Here is a 21,229-nt window from a genome sequence, read left to right on the forward strand (position 1 = left end):
AGGTTTTTACAACCCTCAAAAAAAACCCCAAATTCCTCAGAGCTACCATTTCCTCAGGCCAGTTTAGACTTGTCACAAATGAAGTTAAATCAAGTCACAGTTGCTTCTGCCCAACACCAACCAAGAAAAGCTGGCAATGGCTTGGTGAGTTCAGGGAGTAGATGGGGATAGTTCTGACCAAAGGCCCACTCTGGCCTCCTCAAATAACGATTAACTGCCAGCCACAGCACTATGAAAGAAACAAACCAGGAACGACAGAAATCTTGGCATTTCTGGGGTGCATCAGGACAAAACCTGAAGACTGCCAACTTGACTGCCCAACTGCCAAGTTTCTAACAGGACACAACTTAAACATACACATTGAAAAATCTTATTTCAATAATTTTGCTAATGAATTAAACTGACCACTTTAGCCTATGAAAGAAAAAAGGAGATAAGGAGAATGCCCAAGAAAACAAGAAAAAGCGCACAGTGTGGAGCTCATGTAGACTCCAGAAAATTTGCTTCGGTCATGTAGAACAGTTTCAGCAGCTAGGCTTCCTGTGACAAAACTATGCCAACAGAAAACGTGCTCAACAGAAATGACCAAGCAATGCAAGTGAGAGGAAAGACATTAGTAGCGATCTTGAAAACTGTAAGCCTGCTGGACTCAGCATATGGACTTAAAGCAGCCTCATAAAGCCCATTCCCATAGAGTCAGCACCTGGTAAGGCTGCTAAGAGAAACCCAAAGACCTAAAAATGTCACCCCATGGATGCTCACAAAGCACTTCCCTTGTCAAAGCACCTCCATATCCATTAAGTCAGTTTCTCTTCTATGAGAAAAAATTCTTAGATTGCTGGCTCACTGAGGCTGCCCATCTGTCCATCCATCTACTCATCTATCATCCACCTACCCAAGTCATCCATCCATCCATCCATCCATCCATCCATCCATCTGTCCACTTATCTGCCATCCATCTCAACTAGTCGCCCATCCATCCACCTGCCCTTCCATCCATCTATTAGTCCATCTACTCATCTGACCACTCATCCATCCATCCATCTTAGTCATTCATCCATCCACTAATCCATCCCTCCATCTACATATCCAACCATCCACCCCTCTATCCACTCATCCATCTATCCATATCCACCTATCCATTCACTCACACATCCATCCAATCATCCATCCACCACTCATCCATCCATTCACCCTAGTCATCCATCCATCCATCCATCCACTCATCCATCCTCATTACACATCCACCCACAAATCCATCCATCCGTCCATCCATCCATCCATATTATGCAGTACCTATTGCAATGCCAGGACATGTCCTAGCCTCTTGGAGAGGAAGGAGATGAAAGAACAACACAAGCATCTTTCCTTCAGAAGCTCCCCACAACCCCGCAGACAGGGAGACCCAAAGTGATCGTTACAGTGCAGTGGGAGCATGTCCTGGGAGAGGTATGCCAGGGTGCTATTGGAGAGCATGGATGGGCCTCCCAGACCACCTGGCTGAAACTCAGAATGCCTTGAGGTCACTCTAGTGCTTTCCTAGACTCTGGTTCCAATATCCTCTAGAGATGAACCAAGAATATAGAGAAGGCTGACCAATTTGAACCTGGTCCATAAGACACATACCTGGTAACAAGAACAACTGTAGTTTATGAAGCATCTACTATTAAGCATCCTGTCCAAGAGCATCCAGCAAAAGAGGTAAAGCCAGAAGTGAAATTCTGAGGCCTTGTCTCCCTAGCATAACACCCTATTGCCTTGTTTAGCCAACTCTTAAGGTCCCATTAGTCCTAATTACAGTGGACATGGGGTCTGTGTGTTATTAAGGAAATAAAAAATACAAACCTGATAAAAGTTATTACTCAGGAACCTCCCTTTAGTTACACACATAGGATATGACCAACTTGTCCTGGTTTGCCCAGGATATTCCTGGTTTTAGTACTGAAAGTCCCATATTCTGGGAAACTGCCCAATTCCTGACGAACTGTGCATAAAACATGCCACGTTAACTTAAACTGAAGCTAGGAGGGGGAGAGAAAAAAAAGAGCGAGATTGGACCCCCTGTAACACTTTATATGGCAAATGTGAATGACACCATGTCACCTCTCCCTTGTGGGGCAGCCCAGATTGCTGCCGTTGGGGGGTCAAGCTGCTGAAACATGCTCTCCACTGTTTGCAGACTTGCTTTCCTCTGGAGGACACAAGAGCACAGAAGTAGCCACTCAGACCACTTGTGTGTCTTCAGAAAGCTCAGAAGACAACATTGTTTTTCCTCGTGATTCTTTCGTACCAGGCAAATGAGTTGGTTCAGCTGCTCGGGCTGAGTGTATGAGTCAGCAAACAGCTGAGGGTCTCAGTATTAAGATGCAGTCATGCAACTAGGAGGTCTTCAAAAATCGACTTTTGGAATCCACTAGAAAGCAAATCTTTCTGAATTCTGACTCCGGTCATAATTAAGAGTTAATTCTCACATGCTATATCTATAACCCCATCCCCTTCTTTTGAAAAGTAGGATCCACACCCAGCGTGGAGCTCGAACTCACAACCTCGAGATCAAGAGTTGCACCTCCACCGACTGAGCCGGCCAGGAGCCCCAACGTCATCCTTTTTGAATTATACTGTTTTCTCTTTAAACAAAAAAATTGTCAAACAACGGTATAAACAGAATTGTGGGCAGAAGATTTACAATACACAGTAAATAAGTACTTCTCAGCCAAGTGGTTTTTAAATACCCATTTACATTTAAGAAGTAATACAAATCATTCTTATTTACCTCACACCATTCCCTTATAGATTTTTGTTAAGTCTCCAGTGCACTGGAATAGCTCTAGCTAATGAACGTACTTGAAACAAAATAATTTTATTCCTTTGAAAAATATTCTTTATTTCACACAAATACTAATGTAGGTTAGCCTTCCCCAATATGATCGTGTAGGTTAGCAGGATTTTATTACTCCTTATTCCCATATGAACTAATATTTTTAAAAATCTCCATGAATTAAAACCCAAGCAAAAAAAGGAACAAAAAGGGATTTCAGGCCAATGGAATAGCTGTTATATAACATGAAGTTACGAATTCTGGCAGCTCAAGGCAGACCACCGCCATGGCTGTTTTTAGACAGTCGGGAAGATGTGCCGATTTAAGAAAAATGAAACAGATGTGATGGCCACTTTTCATAGGCATCCATGTGTGGGCTTTACAAACTAGGACTGCAGGACGTGAAACTCCAAATCATTTGAAATGGAAATGCTTTCCACACTCCATGCTGAAGAACGTTAACAAAAGCTTAGCTTGGAGATAGGAGGTCTGTCTGCAGATGTCAAGTGGTACTTTGCGTCATTAACCAGTCTGGGACTGGCAAAAGGGAAGAAGCTATCAGCATGCCTGCTAGGAAACGAAAAGAAACGAGACAAAAGAGTCCCCACAGTAACTGAAGCCGGGTGATAATGATTTCATGAAAAAAGGGACACGTGTGCAGTGACAAATCTGTAGGCAACCCCAGTTACTAAGAAAAGAAATTGAACAGAGGTTATTTGGTATTGAGAGGTCCTCATAAAATTTTCAGATAAGTAACGAAGTTTCTAATACAATTCCAAGAAATCAGTGTAACTCAGATACATTTAAGGTGACAGGATCAATACCGATTCAAGATTTGACATCACGGGGCTACCCCTGCAGGCAATGATTCGTTTGGGTGATTTATTATACCTGTGGTAAGGAATAAAATTAGGGCGGCAAAGTATCGTAGGTACGAGGAAAGCTGAGTGGGAGTCAGGCGACCTTGATTCTACCCTGACTTCAGTAGCTGTGTGACTCTGGCAACTCTTTTCCCTCCTGCACACCTTAGTCCCTTACCTGAAGTAGACACACCACTTGTTGGTCTGTCTTATTGGCATGAGGATCAAGTTCAAGGAGGAATGTGAGAGGTCACTTGAGCATATTCTCTAATTATAAAGGTGCCCTCCTAATTTCATGAAGAGCATAATTGATGGAGACAATCACAAGGCTTATGGAGCTCAGCGGCAGTGCGGGGTCTGAGACTTGCTGGCCTGTCTTATCACAGCATCTCAGAAACTGTCCTAAAATCTGGCCTTTTCATTTCTTATAAACATCTTTAGCATGACGTGTAAAACAAACAAACGAACAAAAAAACAAAACAAAGGCTAGAAAAGAAATGATCCCTTTTCTAGATGATGACAATTGTCTTTAATAAAAGGAAGCATCTCCCCAGACATACAAAGTGTCCATCTTCTTAGAGCTGAAATCATTTAATTAGGAATGAATAACATGCCCAAGTGGATAAACAGATTAACAATGCAGATTTACGTAGCAACAAGTGGGGCAGCAAGTTTTGATACTGTGTGTTCGGTGCTCGAGATGAAAAGACTCCCGGGGGGAAAATACTGTTTACATAATCTTTATAAATATCTCTTCTTTTTATACTTTTCATACTTTGGTGTCATTATGCACAGCCGAGTGAAAAGATGAACTCCCACTCACCTCTGAAATGCAAGAAGCGCCTTTCTCTGTAGGACCTCCTGCATCCCTCGCAAAGAAGCTAAGAAAAGGGTTCCATTAGTCAGTGGCATGGAAGATCGGGGAGTTTCTGACAAACACAAAGCTCATCATAAAAACTGTACATGCAACTGGGTTAAAAGCAACACAGGACTGTGTGCCCAGCCCCGTCCGGGCACTGGGAAATGAAGCCCAGACCGCCCCCAGACGGTTGCACTCTGTGGGCACAGCTGTGGAGCCATGCCGAGGGGACAGTATGAGTTGGCTGGTCACCTTGATGCCCCAGGCATAGGGGGCTGTTGTCAAAAGATCAGCTGGGAATTCCAGAGAGGAGCGCGTCTGCTTTCTCGAGCGCGGGCATGTGGCTTCCGGGGGGGAAGACTGCCTCTACTGGATGGTCCAGAGAGATTCAAGCACCAATGGTGTTGATCAGACGGACTTCGGTTCCTTCTGGCACTGACAACTATGATACTGGGCCAAGGGAACTAGCTTGATGCCATACAAGGCCGGTTTAAGTCACACTGGACAATGGCCAGGACCTTTAATACCTTGATGTGAACATAAGGGATAGACCAGGCAAACCCACAACTGATACTAGAAAATCAGCTGAAAAGTGTGAGGCCATCTTGCTGTGAGCCCACACGTCCCCTGTATAGAGCATATGAGAAACGGCTTCCTTAAGGTCTGTCATGGGAACTATAAAGGTACTTTTTCCTAGGGCATGAGAAAAAGTCCTGGAGGAACCTGCTTAGGGTTGGAACTGAGGAGGCCCTATCGAACAACCCAGCATGGCCGATCTCCTCCGGCCATGATACTGAGAATGGTGGACAGCTGTCCCAAGGGCCATAGCTAACTTAGAACAACAGTGACTAAGCTAGAGAGCATCTCAGGCGATCCTACTAAACCATGAATGCAAGATGAGGCTCAACAGGTCAAGCACCTCTCCCAAAATTACAGGGCTAATCAGGGCTGGGGTCCAAACTAAGACTCTATCTGGATAAATATACGGCATTAAACTTAAACTTCACTGAAAGTCGCCCACAGTTAAAACAATGTGCTGGGTGTTGCCAGTGTATCATGTATGCAAAAAAGATTAGCAAAAAAAAAAAAACACAAAGAAGCAAAAAACAAAAACAAAACCCAAGCCCATTATTGAAAATCGATTGATAATGTGAAATTTCTCTAAGGTCTTTGATTTTTTTAGGGCAGAGGAGAAGAGGATTTGGGGTAATTTGTAAAGTAAACTACAGCAAAACTATAAAGAAAGTGAACACTATACAAGTCAGGATGGTGTTTTTCCTTCATGGGGACTGTGATCAGGAGCGGGGGGGTGGGGCAGGGGGGACAGGAGATGTTCCCCGGGAGGCTGGTAAGGTTCTATCTCCTAAGCAGGGTGGTGATTACAAGGATATCTCCTGTATCCTCATTCGTTAATGATGCATTTGCTTTGGAAATTTTTTTTTATTCGTGTTATATTTAACAACAAAATGTTAAAGACATAATAAGAGTTCAGGAAAGTAATTTATCAGTTTATATTTCCTGCAAACGTACCATTGAAAGCTTCATCAGGTGTACAAAACATAATTAAGATTTTTAAAAAATAGCTGGGACCCCCAAATTCTATGTACATCCAACAAGCATGTCCCCCCGCATGGGTATTTGGTAAGTTGTTGCACAGCATGTGCACATATCTGAACTAAAATGTGCTACTAGGGAAGGGGCATCCTGAGCAGTCAAGGGAAGCTTCCTGGAGGAGGCTGGCCCTAAACTCTTCCACATTCCTGTGCCTAAGACACAACATCCCTTCACATGGGGACAGCCCAGCCAAGTGCCAGGGCAGACGCAGGTGCAGGCTGGGCTGGGTGAACCGTCTCTCAAGACCCTGCACCTGCCAGCTGGGCACCCCGTGCACCACCAGTCAGTGTACCTGGCGCACAGGGCCTTCGCCCCCGCGCTCCGATTCTCCAACCAGTGGGAGCGAAAAGGACAGCAGCAGCAGGTCCCCACGGGACGGCACACCCGAGTGACCCAACTTAGATGCATACTCCTGCGACAGTCCTCTGTGAGGGCTGTGGCAACCCTGCAGTGCAGACGTAGGGAGCCCAGCCCTGAGGAGCCCAGATCCCTTGGGGCGGGACTTCTCTCACCATCAGTGGCCTGCAGACTGTACGTGAGCCCCAGAGCTAAGTAGCCTTTGGCCTTGAACTCTGACGTTTTCTCTCCCGCATCAACGACGGTTTTGGCAAACTTCTCGGCCTCTTCCAACTGAAAAACCAGACAAGTTGAAAACGACAACAACCTGCAGAATTTCTAACATGAGTTCCCATAAGCGTCTGCTGGCAAAACCAGATTTCTGATGAGTCACTGTGAAAATAACTCCCAGGTCTTCCAATTCCACTCTGGTGATTCTGTTCTCTTTATTTGAGCCTGTCTGACAGACCTCAGGGCTCCCACCTTGCCTTTCTTTCTTTCGAGTTTGCCTTAATGCTTTTTTTTTTTCACTTCTTTTCCAAGGTCATTTTCATTCTTGGTGGGGTTCTATCTTTTTCATCTTTAGTTTTTACTAATTTGTTCTGTAATTGGGCTGTGCTAGGGATTCAGAAATCGGATTGTAAACAAATAATATCTATAATAATTATAGAGGTAACTTATATATAATATATATGTGTTATATATAATAAAGTTCTTAAAACATTTGGTGTCTGGTCCTTCCTTTTTTTTTTTTAATGACAAAATGAACACATTTGGGCTTGGATTCTCTTTCCCACAGCTGTTAAAAATTTCAGAACCCCCCATCTATTTATTATACAATGGAGAGCACATGGACCTCACGTCAGCAGATTCCAATGAGAAAATGTGAAAGGACCACAAATTTCATGGCTCTTTCCAAGCACCCGGAAACGGCACCCACAGTAAGACCTTTTGCACAATTTATTAGAAGCCAAAATGATAAGATTTGTTTCTTCAAAATATGGCAAATGTTGGGGCCACGGAGGCTGGGTGATAATACCCGGGAGTTCATTACACTCTTGACTTGTGGGGTGTTTGGAAATTTTAATAATAAAAATGTAAAAAATATATATATACAGAAAAGATTTGTTCTGCTCATCTTCACACACAAAAAAAGAGAGTCCAGTTTATTTTTGGCCTTAGGGAGAGATCTGCGTGACAGTCACGAACAATGCCATGGCTGGAAGGGGCGCGACAGTCATCGCCGGAAAGTGGCATTTTCAAAACGGAAGGGTCTGTCCAGCTCCTCCGCCCACTGCTGGAGCCTGCCTGTGTGGTTCCCTTGCCTGTGGCACCGAACTGTCCGAAAGTGCATGAACCACACGACGCCTTCAGAGCTGTGAGCCTCAGGTGAGAACCTGCCCTTTCAAAATGTCTTTTTCCTTCCACACTTCCCCAAGTACAATTTAGCGGAAGTAGAACACGTTCTTCCCAGGGCTTACTTTCGTCCTGCTGTGTGAGAATAAATGGAAAAAAAAAAACAAAAAAACAAAACAAAACAAAAAAAAACAAGCAGCGAGGACCGTAACAGCAAAAATCCTTAGCAAGGCACCTCGGTCTTTGGAGCAAATTCTTCTTCTAATTAATCTTGACGTGAAGTTAAAGAAAAGAAATTAAAACTGGATCGTCTGTGGTAATGATCCATACCACCACCTCAGCGGTTAGTCTGGCTTTTCTACATTCTATTCAAACGGTATTTTTTTTTTTTTTTGAGGTACTAGCACTGTTACAGATGGGACTATTCCCAAATTCAAATCTGAGCGAGAGGAAAGCCTACGTGAAGCAGGAGGAACGAACAGCATTGGTTTACACGTGAGCTGCAGGAGAGAATGACTCTTCTCTTCTATAGAGAACCTCCGCTCTGCTAAGAGTGAATCACTCAGTGACATACACCTTTCCAGTCCCGCATCCCTTCTTTGCGTACAGCAAGGTTGGTGTGAGTACGAGTTCCAATTCTCTTTTATCAGTTCTGCCTCTTTCACCAACTGAAGCACATTCCTGTGAAAAAGAAAACCCTGGAGTATCCCGGGAACGTGATTCTCCTCAGTCCTGGCGCGGTGCGTTGAGGCCGGAGGGGTTCTGGGGTTTGGGGCTTTGGGCGGCCTTGTTTTTGGGTAGGTGATGAATTGCCACTATTCTCTCTCAGTGTTTTGAAGTGAAAGAGGTCACTGCCTGAGCGCGCGGGGCCCCAGCCCTACTCACCCAGTGAAGGGAGCCCACGCACAGCTTCGCGGCGAGGAGTGGGATGGTGGCGTCGTCGGGCTTCAGACGGATACACTCTTTCAGCACCTTCACGGCACGAGCAGACTTGGCAAAAGGAAATTATTTCTGTAAAACTCAAACTTTTTTGACAGGACCAAATACAGGAGCCTTCCCTGAGGGGTTTCGGTAAGGGTGGCCTCTTCACGAGGCTTCTCAACTTTGAACCCAAGCGGGCAGGGGCCTGAGGATGGTGACAACCAGAGCTTGGGGCTCTCGAGTGACGGGAGTAAACTGTGGTTAGGACAAGTAGAAATGCTTCCCTGGAATCGCCCTAATTTTCTTCCTTACTTGTGTAGCCGTTGCAAAAATAAGAAAAAAGTAAATAAAGGCAGCGAAGGCTTATTATGAAAAATAAACGGTACAATTTAAAGGACGCCATACTCAATTTCTGTCTCCACTTGGCCCAAATAATCTCATATCTCAGACTTAACGAGGCACTAGATGGCAGCTTCGCTAAATGGCCCGAATTAACGAGAATGGTGGCTACTACCTTTATTGTGTGTGTACCCGTGCAGGGGGTGGGGGGGTGCTATTCTACACATCTTAGGGGTTTTACCTCATTTACCCGATAACGGTTCTGTGAAGGAGGCGCCGTTAGGTCTCCACTTTGCCGAGGAGGAAATGGAGATACTAAGTGACCTGCCCTCAGTGATAGCTGTGAGGGCAGCTCCAGGCCTCAACTCCAGCAGCAAGGCTCCACAGCCCAAGTTTTCAACCAGGATCCTACTCTGCCTGATATAATGCATTGCTAAAGACAACGGAATGATTTCCCCCTCCAGGAATATGTTTATACTTCCAAATGAGTGAAAGGGTCGCTGGGAGAACCAGCCTTAGCTTAAGTCCCGCCTTCACACGACAAAGTTACAGGGGCCAAAAAAGGGCAAATATTTCAGAATTTCTCTTCTCAGTGGCATGTCCGTGTTTGGCTCCCAAATCATTACATGTGATGACTTAGTTATAAATGACCACAGGAGAGTTTCAGATAGTTGGTGTAGACATCTACAAGGTGTGATATCACCCCCTGGAATTCCAAGACAGGAAGCACTGAGATAGAGGATTACGCATCAAAGGGCAACTCACTTTTCCGGCGGCCATGAGGGACAGAGCAAACTGGTACCACAGCTGGAACTCCTCAAAGGCAAACTTCATGGCTCTTTCCAGGCACTGGTTGGAAAGAAGAATAAATGCAGACATCTGAGAACTGCCAGTGTCACAACGGGATATGTGTGAGTTTGTGTCTACACATGTTAAGGTAAGTCCTACAAAATCTGCTTCCCTCGAATGCGTCAGCCTTAATCCTCCACCAGACCCCTCCTGAGGAGCTCCCACAGGGTATGAGTCACTGTGCCAGAAGCCAGGACCATCCACAGTTGACTAAGTAGTTTTTCATCCAGTACAAAGAAAAAGGCACGTACATAAACAACTCAAACACAAGGCCCAGACTGATACGTGCCCCAACAATGGGCAAGTAATCACAGAATTGAGAAATGGCATCCTGGAAAAATGCTACTTGAGCTGGGCCTTGATTAATGAGGAAGAAAAAAAATGCAGCTCTGATCTGGAAGAGGGGGGTATAAGCAGAGATGTGGAGGTGAGAGGGAATGCTTTGACTCGATGATAGCAAATGGTCCAGTAATAAAGGCAGCCCAGGGCACACAGGCAGGAATGGGCGGAATGAGGCTGCGAGGCTGGCATAGGCTGGGCCCATGTCACTGAGAGTCTGACATGGCAGCTCCTTTTCAAAGATGTTCCATCTCCCTCCTCCACCCCAGGCTTGGTGGTGCTCCTCAAGTTCATAACTGTATGTTAATATCACTGTCTTCACCTTTCCTGCCCCAGCCCAGCCACATTCCACTGTGAAAAACCATCAAGGGCAGAAATCCTGACTTTGTCACCTCAGGACCCACCTAGGTGGGTAATCTACAATAGGCTTCACTATGCACAGAGTGATATGATCACATCAGAGCTTTAGAAGGATCATTTGGGGGTGGGGAGAGGGATGTGTGACCAGCATGAAGACAGACCAGGAATAAGGTGGATAGAATGGTCTAGAGACTTCAGCAAAGACAGGGCAGCCAAGGAGGGGGGAGGGATGACTGGTGAGGTGTAGAGGCTGAAGGAGGCCTCCAAAGTCTCTGGCTTGTATACTTGGGAGCAAACCCATGACAGAGAAGACCCTTGTGTAAACACACACATATGCGCACGCGCGCGTGTGTGTGTGTGTGTGTGTGTGTTTATGAGAGAGAGAAAGAAAATTTTTAGAATAAAGAGAGAATTTGGGGAAGAAATGTGTTTTATTAATGAGCTTGGTAAGGAACATGGTGAGTCTGAGGTGTCATGTGGTTACTGATGATAATTAGAGACAATCTGGGGCCTCAAGAGAAAAATCTAAAAAAAGACATACATTTGAGCTGAAAGAAATTAAAGACATAAATAAATGGAAACACATCCCATGTTTATGGATTAGAAAATTTAATATTATTAAGATGTCAGAACTATTCAAAGTGATCTGAGGATTTGACACAATCCCTGTAAAAATGCCAATGGCATTTTTTTTTTGGCAGAAATAAAAAAATCCTATCCTAAAATTCATGGGATCTCTAGGGACTCAGAATAGCCAAAACAATTATAAAAAGGAACTGAGTTGGAGGACTCACACTTCCTCATTCCAAAGCTTATTACAAAGCTACAGCGCTCAAAACAGTATGGTACTGGCATAAAGACAGACCCCAAAGAATTAAAAGCAGGGACCCAAACAGGTATCTGCACACCGATGTTCATAGCCGCATTATTCACAATAGCTAAAGCATGGAAGGGACCCAAGTGTCCATCAATGGATGAACAGATAAACAAAATGTGTGAGATATAAGCATACAATGGAATATTATCCAGCCTCAGATTAAAAAGGAAGGAAATTCTGTTGCATGTGAAATAAGCCAGTCACAAAAACATAAATACCATATGATTCCACTTGTATGAGGTACTCAGAAGAGTCAAGATCACAAAGACAGAGAGCAGGATGGTGGGTGCCAGGGTCTCGGGGAGGGGGACGGGGGAGGTAGCATTTCATGGGGACAGTTCCAGTTTTACAAGATGAAGAGATTTCCGGAGATAGATGGTGCTGATGGCTGTACAACATTGTGAATGTATTTAATGCCACTGCATTGCACGACTTTAAAATGGTTAAGAAGGTAAGACATGTATTTTACCACAGTAAAAATAACTGGGGGAAAAGTACATTTGAGAAAACAGTTGAAGCCATCAGAAGAGGTTTTGAAGAACATCAAAGGAGTGCTCGGAGAGAGGGCAGTTCCGGCAGGACCGTGGGAAGCATCTCTACTTCGGGGCCAGGAAAAGAGACACAGACAGGTCTCAGGACGGGGACGAGGAGACGGTCAGAGTGCGGGAGGCCCAGGGGCCCCAGACCCAGCAGCAGGTGGCCGAGCTCCGGGAGCACGGTTCTGGGATGCGGTGCAGGAGGATGCCGGGCTGCGGGGGCCTAATGAGCAGAGAAAAGAAGGAGGGGAGTCTGCAAATGGAAGAACAGTGACTTATCTATGCACCTATCTTTCCATGGGGACAACTTGAGACGAACAAGCGGAAGAAAGTCAGAGAAGAAACCGAGGAGATAAATTAGGTCCCCCAGGACCAGAGAGAGCCAGGTCCCTGGAAGAGACGGGCCCCTGGTGGAAGGCATTCTCTTAAGGACACAGGCTCTTTAAGATAAAGAGGAGAGACCCTTACCAGCAGCTGTCCTTCCCAGCCACCGTTTCCTCTGTAAAGATGGGCTAAGGTGGGTGTAGGAGCAGGGAAACAGCATAGGGCCGGGAGTTTCTTAAAAAAGAAAAGCTTTAAACATCAACTTCACCCTGAGACAGACAGACACCAGTGTCACCTTAGAGGCTGGTGTGTGTGCAATGGCACCTGCAGCACCTGCTGCCAATTCTCTCTAGTGATGCTCTGTGGCCCGCCTGGGGCAGAGGAGAGCAACTACGGAAGTCTCAGGACGAACAGGCAGACATTCAGGGATGGGTAGGGGGCTAGGGGCTGAGGGAGGAACAAAGGAGCCACAGAGAGGGTGACGAACGAATGGCAGGAAATAATAAAGGCGAAGTGAGGAGGTGGGAGAGGAGAGAAAAGAATTCTAGAATTTTAGGTAGTATTTACAGAGAAGGTCACAGCAAATATTATGCTAGCTGGTTCACTGTGAAAACCTACCCCAATCAAAATATATTAAAAGGTAAAGCGATAAGCAGTTAAGAAGCACCTACTGCACACCTGGTGATGGGATAGGATGGGGATCTGCAGATCCCAAGTAAGACGAATATTTGGTTTCTCATTTCGATCACACTGGCAAACTGCTTAGCCAAAATCTGGGGGGCTGGACATGTGACTTCATTCTGGATCATGTGATGTCGGCAGAGGCCGCTGGGTGAGGCCTCCGGCATGGCTCTCTAAGAGGAGGGCTTTCTGGGCTACTGCACGCTCTGCCCTCAGCCCTGGCCCTCCCTCCCACCTGGGATGCAGCCAGGAACGCCGAAGCATGAGGACAAGAGCCACTCTCTAGAATGGCTGAGCAGAAAGAGAAAGCACTGGGCCCCTGAGGCTGTGACATGCTGTGGCTGTGACTGCAGCCTCTTTCCAGACGTGTGGCTGTTGTTGTGGGGGGAGAAATTGACTCATATTTGGCTAAGTCACTGTGAGCTGGTTTTGTTGATTACATCTGGCTGCACCTCTCACTAACACAGACACTAAATGGCAGAGCTGGGATCCGAACCTGACCCTAGAGCCCCCTTAGCGGCTCTGCTATACTGATAAGAACAGGAAACCTTTAAGAAGGGCCCTTAAAAAGCCCTCACTGTGCCTTTAAGAAGCACTGTGGGAACAAAAACTAAAGCAGCCTGCTGAAAACATCAAGTAGGCAAGATGCGTGAAGGGAGACCTCATCCAGGTGTGGGGTGGTAGGAGCTGGGAAGAGGTGGGGGAGGACGGCTCTTAAGGAGAGAACACCAAGCAGTGAAAAGCCAACAGTGCTTGGAAACTGAGTTGGGGGATGAGGGACGGCGGAGGAGGAGGAAACGGAAAACATGATCACACTGCAGGAATTAGGCAAAGGAGCCGGCACGTGGAAAAGGTCGCAGATGACAATCAAAAATGAGGTTTGTCCTAACAGCTCTACGGAACCAGTTCACTGCAATATGACCACTAAGTACTTAAATATGTACACAGAAACATTTAAATGTTTGAACGCTTTTCTTCCTCCTTTTGCTAAGAGGAATGATAAATATCAACTGTTTTCCCAATAAACAAAAGGAGCTCAGCAGCTGAAACAGCCTGTTCTGAATCAAAAAGCTAGATGCTATAAATAAGTGTGCATCCTTATTTTCTTTTGTGCCAAAGGCTAACATACTCATTATACTCAGTGAAAAACACTTACTGGAGGCCTAATTGGTACAGAGCTCCATTCCATGTGCAACCAGCCATGGCACCAGGAAAATACCAGCCCTCCTAAAAAGTAGACCTGGAGAATCTTGGGGCTACGAGGGAACCTGAGAAACGTCCAGTTGAAGTCTCCAAAGGAGAGATCTCTGTCGTTTTGGCTTCCCATCACCTCAAAACACTTCTGATTTTTTTGTTACAAGAGTTGGGGATACCCGACGTTGGAGGAAAGCAGCCTCTCTGTCTCCCTGTAGTAAGGCCTAAGGATGAATGAAGGACAGAAGCGATAGGAGTGGGTCACGTGGCCCAAACTCAGCCAATCAGATGTTCCTGCCGGAGCTTTGCATCTGGAGCAGGGAGGGGAGGGCCTGGGGGCCACAGTAGAAGAAGGGTTGGTGGAGGCCCTGGAAGGAAGGAACGGTGTCCTCCCAAACTGAGCCAGGGACCTTGCCTTCTTAATTTCTGCTCAGACCCATTCTTCAGCCTTCTGTGGATCTTTGTGAGCAGCACACAGGGACGACTGCCTTTTCTGCTGGAGTGAACTCGTCAGCTTCTGCTACCTACAATCAAAGCCCTAAAGGTACAACCAATCAAATGCTTCAGGCTCTTATAAGCAAGCCCTGCCTCCTAGCCCCCAGCAAGTAGTTGTACTAGTTCTGCTGGGGACCTTCCAGAATAGGGAATTCACAACCTGAACAGTAGCTGGAAGTAAAGCCAGGCACCACCACAGATGGAGCGTGTGGATTCGGGCAAGCCAATTAACCTCTCTCTATCCAGACTCCTCGTGGTAAAATGGGAAATATAATAGTAATTAATGTAGAGAGTTATCAGGAAGATTAAATTAGTTAATACACGTAAGCAATAAGAAGAGTAGCTCAGATACTGGCTAGTAAGTGCTAAATAAAAGTTAGCTATTAGTTGTTGATAAAAATTTAACATTCTTTTTAAAAAATTTTTTTTTTAATGTTTATTTATTTTTGGGAGAGAGAGAGAGAGCACGAGTGAGGAGGGACAGAGAGGGAGACACAGAATCTGAAGCAGGCTCCAAGCTCTGAGCTGTCAGCACAGAGCCCGACGCAGGGCTCGAACTCAAACCATCAGATCATGACCTGAGCTGAAGTCTGAGGCTTAACTGACTGAGCCACCCAGGCGCCTCTAAAAATTTAACATTCTTATATTAAGAAGCAAAACTGTATAATTCCCATCACTTTATCTAAACTTAATGAAAATCTGAATATTAAAGTTCAAACTTATATCAGAAATAATTACTTTACAAAATGCTTTCTCATCTTAGAAAAGGATTCAGTCTGAGATCCTTGAAAATAGCACACTTTATAGAATCAGACTAGAATATATGTTAATTATCTGTTTCCTTAACAAGTGGTACGGACTGAATGTTTGTGTCCCAAATTCATACGTTGAAACCTAACCCCCAATATGATGGTGTCAGGAGGTGAGGCCTCTGGGAGGTGATTAGGTCATGCAGGTGGAACCCTCAGGAATGGGAATAATACTCTCATAAGAGAGAAGAGATCCCTTGCCCCCTCCACCGTGTAAGGACACAGCACGAAGCCCGCAGTCTGCAACCCAGAAGTGTCGGCCCTCGCCAGACATCAAATCTGTTAGAGCTACGACCTTGGACTTCCAGCCTCCAGAACTGTAAAAAATAACTGCTTACTGTTTACAAGCCACCCAGCCTGTGGAATTTTGTTACAGCAGCCTGAATAGACTACAACGACGAGCCTTACTATAGGATACTGACTCTGTAGCCGGGAGCTAGTCTCATTGCTTTACAAGAACTGCCTCATGGCTCGTCCTCACAACCCTCCAAGGACAAGCCGGCACTATGACGGTCCTCCCTGGAGCACGGATGTGCCAGGTCGCAGTGAGCTGGTGGAAGAGGCAGGACCTGAATCCGGAAGGTCTGGTTCCAGAGTCAGAGCCCTTAACCACAACACTCCCCTGCCTCTGTGACTTTAATTACAGACAGGCCAGCCACACTTATCAGTCCCACTCTTGCCGCATAAAGCAAAGGATAGCTAAAATAAAAGGCCCCCCAAAATGCCACATGCTCACCTGAACTGTTCTGGAGATTCAGCAATATTTTTTACTGCTAATGGGGCCCTCGCTCCCGTGGCCTCTTTGGGATCCCCGAGGCTTCAAAGCACGGAGGCCTTTCCGGCTTGCGGAATTTTCAAGAAACCTCCCAGGCCCCGTGATATCCACCAGCACCACAGTCAAGCAAAGGTGCTCAGTTCGTGTCCTTCAGGCATGTCCCCTCCACTGTGGCATCCTTCATGGGCCCCTCCCGCTTTGGACCTCCCTCCCATAATGAAACCGGTTTCCTAAAGTTAGTCCAGGTGTGTCACAGAATTAGGAAATACAAACCAACAACAACAAAGTAGCCCTTCGCCCCCAATTCTGAGGGGTTTGAGCTCCGGCATCACAACTGAGGGCTCTTGTCCCCCCGAGGCTCTTGGCATCTTATATACGGTGACGGCACGCTGTCTCTGAGAAAGTGCCTAGACAGCTCCAGATGCTTGGGAAAGCTTGAGGCCAAGCATACCTCTTGGGTATACAGCATGTCCTCCCCGTGGTCCCCTAAACACGGGGATTATATAGCCCCGAAGCAGCTCAAGTCAACATACCTCGACAACGAACGGAAGCCCTCTCCCAAAGGATGCAGCTGAAGAAAAAGGCACTTGAGTCATCTCTGGAGGCATTTGCCATCCACGGCTTCCGCTCCTTAGATGAGGTGTTTGCTCACCCTGGTTCTACCTGACTACCCTTTTTAAACACCCCCTAATCATATCTGTATAGGGTGAAGTAAACATTTCCCAGTTTTAATGGACCGAGGGAGATGGCAATCCATACGTGCTGTAAAATAAAGTCAGACAAAATAAGAACATCCATATTTCAATAACGGTTCCAGTCTAAAAGAGGTGGGTGTTTGTGTGCCAGGGGCACGTGAGAGGCCGCTTCAATCCCCAGGCCCGGCGGGGACCGGCCAGAAGGGGAGAGGAGCCCGTGAGGCCAAGAGAGAGAGAGCAGTCACGTGCTGAAGGCCAGCCCTGGGGCCAGCTGCCCAGGCTTCATCCAAACTCCCTACTCACCAGCCGTGGGTTGCCATGGGGTTAAGTGGAGAAATACTTGAAAGAGTGGCCGCCACAGAGCCAACGCTATAAACGCGTTGCTGTTGATGGTGCTTTGATGAAATGAGGAAAAGTAGCAGACGCTGCGGGGCTCGGGTCTGATCTGAAGGGGGCACGAAGGGGAGGCCGAGGGCCCTGTAGATGGTGCGGGGGTGCCGGTAGATGGCGAAGGAAGAGGGGAAGGGGAGAGGTGCCAGCCAGATGCCAGCCCTTTCCCACGTGTGGTGTTGGGTCGAGAGGTGGCAGCGTGGCCGGGGCAGAGGGACGTGGGGCAGATGATGCCTGGGCCACACACCCCAGGCGGCAGGTGACATCTCCAGATCGCCTCCCTTGCAAGAAAAGAAGGGGGATTCGGGAGTAGCATTACATCTACCAGGAAAGGCAGGTCCATTCGCTGTAATCACACCTCTGCCAGCTCGCTACACCCCAGGTCATGTTCATTTAATACCGCGAATATTTTGTAGAGCAATAATTAGACTCTAAACGGCATCCTAATCATTTGAGCGGTAGTCAAAATGCCACTTGCGAAAATGTCGCTTCCCTTTGGGAGCAAGGGCTCGCCCTTTCCAGTCTATTTTGGCTCTACATAAACCAGCCAGCCCTGAGGGGGCTCCAGGAATGAGAAGCTCTTCTGGCCCAGGCAAGGGATGTAGCGATTACCTTCCTAGTACCCAAAGCCCAACTACATGAACTGGGTGCGTGGCAGTGACAGCAGGACAATGCCACGAGCAAGGAAAAGCCAAAGCCTAGTTTTGGAATTCAAGAGTGAGATCCAGCAGCCAAAACCCATGGGGGAGGGGACAGGAATAAAATAATCAGATACCCCTCAGCTTTACCCTGGAGCTTACGTCTTAAATCCATCAGTATTAAAATAGAACAAATAACACACCGAGCTGTCTTCATTATTCACCGTCGTGAACAGGTTGGCCATATCCTAACTAAAAGTTCTCGTAACACAGATCCTCCAGTGGTTTAGGAGAATTTGCTACATCATATATACTTAATGAGTTCGTTGATAAATGTAATCCTTTGCAGCTGTGTAAAATTGTAGTTTTTTGTTTTAACTTTAACGTGGCGTATGGATAATATTTCACCTCTTTACTTTTAACAATGAGAAACTATCTAAGCAATTTACACATTTTGGATCAGTATCTTAGACCCACAGAACGACATCATCAGAGAGCATGTTGGGACCCTGGAGACCGCCCAGCCCTATTCTTACTTTACAGATGTGGCAACTAAGACCCAGAGAGAAAACAGGGCCTGCCCAGGGTCACATAGGGGCAGATCTGAAATTAGAGCTTTGACACTCAGTTCCGAGCCCCTATTTCTATATTAACTAAAAATAAGAGTACAAATTACAGATCTACTTGAGAGATCTACTCTACGAGAGTCTGAGTCCAGGAGAAGCTTCTAAAAGTCATGCTTCTGGGACTCTCAGCTACCAGTAAAAGTTCCCCCACCCAGGTTGTGAGGAAATAGATGAGGTCCGTCAAGTCTCACTCAAGTTTTCCCCTCACAAATGAGAAATAAAACAGAGTGAACCCCACATCTGTGCCCCCATCTCATTTATCTTTTTGCTTTCAAACACCAGTACCGCTCCAAGCTGAGGAGTCTCAAACCTTTATTGTTCAGACAAGTGCTTAAACCAAAGGGTACCACTGCTTCTGGCCATGGTGGGAGGAATAGAGAGCAGGCTGGTTTCCAAAGGTTACCGACTTTATTGTAGACTTTGAACGCTGGACACCATCCTCTGGCACGCTCTCTGCTCAACTCTATGAAGTGACTTGATCAAGTTTGCCTTGCGAGTAAAGGGTCTCCAGGGTCCTAATCAAAAACGATTCCATCTGCCGCTGCGCTCATGTAGCTGTTATTCTTGCAAAATGAATCACTAAATTCAAGAAACGGGCATCCTGTTCATCTACCTCCTCCTCAACTCCTTCTAACCTTGGGTCTTCATCTGTTTTCAGTCCACCTGCCCTGGATGGGGGTGCCAGGTGTTTGCCCTTCGACCACGGCTGCCGCTTCACCCATGCAAGGGCTGGGGGAGGGAAGTGAGGAGTCAAGGTAACAGCAGACCAGGGGAGTGTCACACACGAAACAGACGCTCAGCGAATGCTTGAAGGAAGGAATAAACCTGGGTCAAGTGGCGACCCACTCTTCCAGATATGCTTTTAGGAGGCCACCCAAACAAGGAAGCACTTGGGAAGAGTACAGTAAAGTGCCAAGAACCTGGAGCTGGTGTCACATTAGGAAGGGCTACCGTAGTATGGCCTGTGAGCCAAACCACACCTGCTGCCTGTTGGCATAGAGTCCAAAAGCTAGGAGTCCTTTATAGACGAACACTTGCCATCAATTTGATGAGCAGAAATACTAACTTTGAACCCAAATTAAGTGAAATGTCATCCTCCAAAATAATCCCGTTCTTCTCATTAGTGGACCTGTATCACAGAAAGTTGTAGTCATTGTTACAGTTGGAATTTAATCAATAAAAATTCTGTGGAAATTTGTTTCCTTTCTCGTCATACCTACATAATATCCTTGATTTTGCCTCTTGGTGCTCAAAGCCTAAAATACTTAGTGTCTGGCTCTTTATAGAAACGTTTGCCAACCCCCAAACTAAAGGCACAGGGCACTTTAGGCTGGAGGAAAGAAGACGGCATAACAGCTGCCTGTCACTGAGGCAGAACCGAACTTGCTCTATTGTTCCAAAGAGACAGAATAGATGGAAGTTATAGGAGACAAACTTCAGATCCATCCTTTCTACTAACCAGAGAGAAATGGAATGGTACATATCACATACCAAGAGCTGTGCTATTTTATACCTATTGTCTCACCAAGTTTTATGACGGTCTTTGAGGTGGGAGTCCAGAATGGCTAACTCTTGGGGCACCTGGGTGGCTCAGTCGGTTAAGCGTCCGACTTCAGCTCAGGTCACGATCTCGCGGTCTGTGAGTTCAAGCCCCGCGTCGGGCTCTGGGCTGATGGCTCAGAGCCTGGAGCCTGCTTCCCATTCTGTGTCTCCCTCTCTCTCTGCCCCGCCCCCGTTCATGCTCTGTCTCTCTCTCTCTGTCTCAAAAATAAATAAACGTTAAAAAAAAAAAAAAAAAAAAAGAATGGCTAACTCTTTCCAAAATCACAAGCTAGGAAAGTGTAGTGCCAGGATTTGAACTCAGATATACTTGGACTCCAAGGCTGAGTTTTTCCACTGTACAATGAAAGACCCTACCAAAACTCAAGCATTATCTGCCAGGGTAATTACAGAGGGGATTTTACTTGAGAAAGCACATGATCACCACCACCAATAAGAACAGCAACACACACTTTGCATATACTATCCCATCAATCCTTACAATAACCCTCAGGGGTAGGTCCTATCATTACCTGTATTTTCCACGTAAGGGGACTGGTGTAGAGAGGTAAAGGAATCTGCCTACGTTCATAATCAGCATATAAAGTAGCAGAATTGAGATTCAAACTAAGATCTGATATCAAAACATGAGATATTGTCAGGAGGGCAACACTTTCCAAATGACCTACAGAGTCAACACAATCTCTATGAAAACTCTAACAGTTCTTTTTTGCAGAAATGGAAAAGCCAATCTTCAAATTCATGTGGACTTGCACGGGGCCCTGAATAGGCAAAACAATCTTGAAAAAGAGCAAAGCTGGAGGACTCAAACTTCTTGATTTCCAAGCTTGCAAAGCTACAGTAATCAAACCAGTGTGGTACGGACATAAGAATAAACATATAGACCAATGGAACAGAACTGAGATCCCAGAAAGAAACCCACACATCTATGGCTAGCTGGTTTTCCACCAGGGTGCCCAGTCCATTCAATGGGGGAAA

General features: G+C 46.1%; 1 protein-coding gene across 1 annotated transcript in view; it reads right to left on the minus strand.

Moving 5' to 3' along the window:
* TTC7B (tetratricopeptide repeat domain 7B) overlaps positions 1 to 21,229 on the minus strand; it is a 254,369-nt gene that overhangs the window by 99,028 nt on the left and 134,112 nt on the right. Inside the window, 4 exon segments of the mRNA XM_030319778.1 lie at positions 4,502 to 4,559; positions 6,664 to 6,781; positions 8,729 to 8,833; positions 9,869 to 9,952. Of these exon segments, the coding sequence (XP_030175638.1) occupies positions 4,502 to 4,559; positions 6,664 to 6,781; positions 8,729 to 8,833; positions 9,869 to 9,952 (365 nt within the window).

This window comes from Lynx canadensis, chromosome B3 (assembly GCF_007474595.2).
Source record: "Lynx canadensis isolate LIC74 chromosome B3, mLynCan4.pri.v2, whole genome shotgun sequence".
NCBI lineage: Eukaryota > Metazoa > Chordata > Mammalia > Carnivora > Felidae > Lynx > Lynx canadensis.